Source organism: Pinus tabuliformis, chromosome 8, assembly GCF_031772625.1.
Source record: "Pinus tabuliformis cultivar Carrire ecotype Pingquan chromosome 8, CPIR1, whole genome shotgun sequence".
NCBI lineage: Eukaryota > Viridiplantae > Streptophyta > Pinopsida > Pinales > Pinaceae > Pinus > Pinus tabuliformis.
In genome coordinates, this window is record NC_142294.1 from 1514119597 (window position 1) to 1514125551 (window position 5955).

General features: G+C 41.4%; 2 protein-coding genes across 2 annotated transcripts; both read right to left on the bottom strand.

Annotated features, from left to right (window-relative positions):
- Positions 1-795: 795 nt before the first annotated feature.
- LOC149241640 (inactive leucine-rich repeat receptor-like serine/threonine-protein kinase At1g60630) lies at positions 796-4093 on the bottom strand. The gene is made up of 2 exons (XM_089374025.1): positions 3325-4093; positions 796-1880 (listed from the first exon to the last, which is right to left on the bottom strand). The coding sequence occupies exons 1-2, from the start codon at positions 4091-4093 to the stop codon at positions 1315-1317; spliced, it is 1335 nt and encodes a 444-aa protein (XP_089230151.1). The 3' UTR covers positions 796-1314.
- A 33-nt stretch (positions 4094-4126) lies between these two features.
- Positions 4127-5751, bottom strand: LOC149241641 (leucine-rich repeat receptor-like serine/threonine-protein kinase BAM1). The gene is made up of 3 exons (XM_089374026.1): positions 5610-5751; positions 4434-5525; positions 4127-4272 (listed from the first exon to the last, which is right to left on the bottom strand). Exons 2-3 carry the CDS (start codon positions 5323-5325, stop codon positions 4127-4129), a joined length of 1038 nt encoding a protein of 345 aa, XP_089230152.1. The 5' UTR covers positions 5326-5525; positions 5610-5751.
- Between the last annotated feature and the right edge of the window lie 204 nt (positions 5752-5955).

Sequence of the window (5955 nt, forward strand, 5' to 3'; positions counted from 1 at the left end):
GTATGTCGTAATTCAGATTCACATTGTGAACGTCCGGCTTTGGAAGAATCGCAAACAACTCGTTTTCCATCAGCAGAATAGGAAACATACTCGGAAGATGATGACGGTAGAGAATAAGTCATTTTTAATGAGAGAGAATAGGCTATAGAATTGAAACGGCTGATTCACAGATTTTCTGCAATTCCCCAGAATTCTCGGTGTACGGTTAGAATAGTCGAAACCGTAAAACTCCGAACCATCAGTTGACATGGGTGACATTAGTTACAAAAGACGGCCGACCTGTCGTGTCAAAAGAAGGCCAATTGGGCCAGACATTATCTATCCCCTTAGTGGATAATTGCATTCTTGGTCATACCCATGTGGGGTAAGGGCTCCCAAAAAAGGGTCTTCCGGATGACTAGCTGACGTCATCATTTAGCTCTTTCAAAATAAATTTCTACACAATACGACTTTATTATTATGCACCTTTTAATATCATGAGAATATCAAACTAGCACTTGTCCCAAAAGGTACAAAGAGAGGCCGATAGGATTATTAAATTGAAATTGTTGAATTTTTCTAGAAGAGATAATTGGTCTGTGGAAAACCTTGTTATCTTGCACTGAATCATTGTGGAAAACCCCTGCTCCTCCCTTTCCAATAATATTTTCCTCTTTCAAACACTCCAAGACATCTTCACAGGTGAAGTCCAGCCTCTGGAATGCTGTTAGCTTCCAGGATCTTGAAGCATTGCTTTTCTTCAAAGCCCTGGCTTTGATGATGGCAGCAGAGGCAAAATTCCATTTTTCAACTTGATACACAGGAAAATCCCATTTATATTTTATTTCTAATTTTGTTTATAAATCAAAGTCTCTATGCCTGTGGTAAGTAGGCTCTATGATCTTCATAGCAAAGCTGCTCCTGGTTGTTTGCAAATCAAACTATGCTTTATATAAATATAAATTACTGAAAACCACAAATACAAGTTGATGATATATCCATCATCTTCTGCCAAACCTGCACCAAATACAGTGATTACCAATATAACCACATTTAAAGTTGTGGTTGATGTGATAACCATGTTTGATCAGCCAGACATGGAAGTTTGAAGTCTGTGCACAATACTTCCAACCAGAAATATGAATTGTCCTCAGTGAGTTCAACGGATAAGTTGAATACCTGAAGTCATGATATAATAGAACTTCTATAAGCTAGCCTCAATACATGGCATTCTATAAAGACATTGAGCCATGGATACATAATATACTGGGGATCCACCTCTCTATGAAGAAGCTGAATGTTCCTTGACCTCCTCAATCATCCTCAAAACCTGCCTTATTGTTGGCCTTCTTTGACCTCCTCAATCATCTTCAAAACCTGCCTCATTGTTGGCCTTCTTTCTGGAGCTGGAGCTATACAGGCAACTGTTAGATCTAGAAGTATTATTAACTTATCCTCAGGGCAGTCAGTGGAAGAGACAGAGCCATCAATAACACCCGATTCAAGTTCTTCTGCTCGAACATAATGAACCCATTTTTGTAGATCCATGGCTTCTCCATTGAGGATGGACTGCAATGGGATCTTGCCTGTAAGAAGCTCAAGTAACAGTACTCCAAAACTGTAGACATCTGCTTTGGGTCCCATTCTCTTGTTATATTTGAGGCATTCAGGAGCCTTGTAGACTAATAGGGTTGTGTCCTCAGCTTGCTCGGTGTCAAACACGGTAAGGCCATAGTCTGTAATACAAGCTTCAAAATCCCCTCCTAGTAGAACATTGTTAGATTTGAGGTTACCATGAATTAATCTGGATGCTTGATGCAGGTGGGCCAAGCCACGGGCTACATCTTCAGCAATCTTGAAGCAGGACGTCCAGTGCAGAGGCTTCCCCTTTGATTTTGAGCCTGAGAAACCAGTCAAATTACATAAATCAGACATGGAATTCCACATACAAAGTTGTCTCTTTGAATTAGATGATATTATATAATTATATAAACCCTGTGTAATTCAATGATCCCCGTTAGTTTTGCATGCAATCCTTATTGAAAGGGTAACTCTTCAAAAAGTTGGCCTTGACAAGTCTTACTGGCTTGGTCCTGACTAGAAGTTTAATCCCCCTTAACCAGTTAAGGTTGTGCCAGTGAAGACTTTCTGGGTTGATTGTGACATAACAAGCAGTCCATTTCCTTGGAGAATTGCATATGCTGAGTTTAGACAACCATCTTGGGCCATTATAAACCTCTCTTCTCAGTTCATCACCTCAAATTATGTTTTCTGGTGATTTTCTGGAAACACCTATATTCATTGTAGTTTCATATCAGTTTTCTAAATATGTGGTCTGAAAGTCATGTTATTAGAAAAGGATGACTTATGACAACACCATATAGGGTTTCAGATTTGAGACTTCTGCGAGATGAGTTCTGTTGATAAATTGTCTTGGGATCCATTGCATAGTGTTATTAGTGTTATTCTTTTTTCTTCGACCTTTGGAACCAACATATGTGTCTCATCCTGATGATGATCGAAACATCGAAGAAAGAGAAAAACCCTATGCAATGGATCTGGAAACAATTTATCAACCATATGGGGTTTCAACATATTGGCAACGGTTTAAATCCTGAGAATCAGTATTCAGACTACAAGCAAGCTGAGGGTGGGGGATGATTTTGAGCTTTATTTGATTAACTAGTTACAAACCAATTTTTTTAAATTCACTGCAAGTTTGTATTATTTAATTAAATTGTCTATATACGAAATTGGAATTTTGATATCAGAGACCCCCAGTAACCAAACTAAGTTAATGGGACTGGAATATCTCTGGTAGACTTCGAAGGGAAAAGAAAATAAAATAAACAAGCAAGTCCAAATGATACCCAGAAAGAAAGCCATAGAGAACCCTTCAGGTATAAATGAAACCTAGAAAGAGAGCCATAGAGATTGCCAAATGGTCAAGGGAATGGGATACAAAGAGGTCCAAACCCCAGCTCCCGAGGACAAATAATCTGTTAATATCTGTGATGTGTATTGTGACCTTGAGTTTGTTATGATCTAAGGGTTCTCAGAGCACAGAGGGAGACTCCTAAGGTACTTATTTTTATCCAGAGTCTATTTGTATGCTGGTCTATTCAATGCCGAGCTTGTATATTCAACACAATTGCAACTCGTCAACATGGATTGCAAGCAATAGTAAAGATCTTGGGTTCAAATAGATGAGAGCAATGTTCAAACCCCATGGAAGACATGAGTGGCTATCAGGCTAAGAAACAAAAACCATGGACCAAATAAAAATGCTCTACTTCTATTTTGACAGCTTGAAGAGAAGGCATTTAGAAGGAATTATGCACATACCGTGTATGAGAGAAAACAGGCTTCCATTGGGAAAGTGATCATAGACAAGAAGCCTCTCCTCCTTGTCCTGGAAATAAGCTCTCAGAGAAACTATATTCTGGTGTCGAAGCTTACCCACCATCTCCATATGCCTCTCAAATTCATCCCTAGTCATCTTGTTAGAATTCTTCAATCTCTTCACAGTTACAGTCATTTTGTTCTCCATCAGAGCCTTATAAGTAGTCCCCAGCGTGCCTCTACCCATAATTTCAGCAGATGCGCGGAGCAGATCCTCCAAAGTGTACATCTGAGCTTCCCCACCGCAGAACATAAGAACCCCACTCCGCTGTTGCTCATACTGAAGGCTCTTAGCATCAGTATTAGCATAATACAGATCAGAACCAGTTTCCTCGATCGAAAGCTTCTCACCTGCAACGTTTTCAGCCTCATCCCCAGGCTTCTGTTGTCTGTACCTCTTACCATAAAAGCTAATAAGGAACAGCATGGCAATCACCCCAACAATGGATCCCGCAACAATTCCTGCTATTTTTCCCCGATTTAGCCTTTCATGCCTCTTAACAGTTGGCCTAAAAGATTGCTCCATTGGCAAGCTTGTAATAATAGGACTTGGAGAAGGGGTCACTACTGCATTAAGCACGCAGGGCCTGGGCAATGGGCTCCCACAGAGCCCAGGATTTCCTGCGAACGAAGAAGCATTGAACATAGCCAGAACTGTAGTAGCCGGTATTCTTCCATAGAGCTGGTTATTAGAGACATTGAATACTTTCATGCCAGACTGATTAAAACTCCTTCCTTGGTTGAGTTAAGTCATCTTGTTTACCCATTGAACAATATCTACACCATCTCCAAACTCCCCCACCGGCCTTCTACCAGTGACTAGTTCCAGCAGCACTACTCCAAAGCTATAAACATCACTCTTTTCATCCACTTTCAGCGTGTATGCATATTCTGAAAAAATAACACAAGAAAAATATTGTATGAGAACTTACATATAAGCATTCGATCCATCAGCAGCCTTCATCTAATTGATTCTCTTCAGAGAAACAGAGGGCATGGAAATTTCACATTGAAATAATATTAAAGGCAAGGAGATAAGCTTGATTGTTTACCTGGAGCAATGCAACCATAGGAACCTGCAATGGAAGACATACATTCCGAAGCCCCAGAATCCTGCAAAAACTTTGCAAGGCCGAAATCGGCTACATGGGCCTCAAAATTGGAATCCAAGAGAATGTTGTTGGACTTTACATCATGGTGTATTATAATCGGGCTGCAATCATGGTGTAAATAGCAGAGCCCTTTAGCTCCCTCAACAGCAATCTTGTATCTGGTAGCCCATTGTAAATGCCCACCTTTCTTCCCATGCAGTAACTCTCCCAGGCTTCCGTTTGGCATGTACTCGTAAACAAGCAGATTGATTTCTTGATTTGAGCAAAACCCCAACAGTCTCACTATATGGCGATGTCGAATCTTGCCCAAAGTCTGAATCTCTACAGCAAAACCATGGTTGTGAGAAGACCCTCTTCCAATCCCAGGCAACCTCTTCACTGCAAATTCCTCATCGCTCCGCATCGAACCCTTGTACACAACCCCTGCTCCTCCCTTTCCAATAATATTTTCCTCTTTCAAACACTCCAAGACATCTTCACAGGTGAAGTCCAGCCTCTGGAATGTTGTTAGCTTCCAGGATCTTGAAGCATTGCTTTTCTTCAAAGCCCTGGCTTTGATGATGGCAGCAGAGGCAAAAACCAGTGAGCATAATAGCAAACCTATGACCAGAACCAGCTTTACAGTGGAAGAAATCAAAGAACCCTTAACATGAGCATGCGGCGAATTGGGCTGAACTGTGCAAGGTCCCAGATACAGCCCACACAATCCAGGGTTCCCAACGAAGGAAGTTGCATTGAAGAAAGTGAACTGGCCACCATTTGGTACAACAGCAGACAGATTATTGTAGGAGACGAACTTACCTATAGTCCGAGGCAGGGGTCCGCTGAGCATATTAAGAAAACCTTGGGCAGAAGCCTCTTTAATTAGTAAAATTTAAGGTTATTACTACACCGGGTGGGAATCGAGCTTGTGACCTTCATCGGAGGGCCCGAAAAAGATTCTGTTCTAGGCTTCTTGAAAGTCGCATTGGAAAGCCCGGCTTGATCGCTGCTTCTCTTCTGTTCAGTAGTGCACTCTCCACCTTCATCAACCTGCAGAAGCATCAATAGATATAAATAAAGACACGAAAAATGCAAGAAAATAGTAAGAAAGCAGATAATACGGTGATGACTTACAGCATTCTTCTGCAAATTATTATTGTTCGAAGATGATATTAAATAATGACAAGAGATTTGCAGGACCCCAATCTCGCAGGAATAATTGTTGTAGTGGCCGATGAAGAGGTATCGCAGCTCGGCGAGTTTGCCGAGCTCCGGCGGCAAGTTACCGGTGAGGCCATTTCCGTTGAGGCCCAGGTAGTGGAGACTATTTCACGCCACGTGTCAACCTGAATGCTCGACCTTCCTCTGCAAATCGCTGGACCCAAATTTCACGCCACGTGTCGACCTGAGAATGAAAAGGACGACGAAAGTCCGTTTCAAAGGAAGGCCTATCGGCCTAATTATTCTCCCCTATTTAGGA

Excerpts from the sequence above, each read along its gene's own strand:
- LOC149241640 (XM_089374025.1), bottom strand. The coding sequence starts at position 4,093 with ATGAAAGTATTCAATGTCTCTAATAACCAGCTCTATGGAAGAATACCG. Across the intron at positions 1,881-3,324 it reads CCTGTTTTCTCTCATACACG|GCTCAAAATCAAAGGGGAAG; the intron begins GTATGTGCATAA and ends CTGGTTTCTCAG.
- LOC149241641 (XM_089374026.1), bottom strand. The coding sequence starts at position 5,325 with ATGCTCAGCGGACCCCTGCCTCGGACTATAGGTAAGTTCGTCTCCTAC. Across the intron at positions 4,273-4,433 it reads CTATGGTTGCATTGCTCCAG|AATATGCATACACGCTGAAA; the intron begins GTAAACAATCAA and ends TTATTTTTTCAG.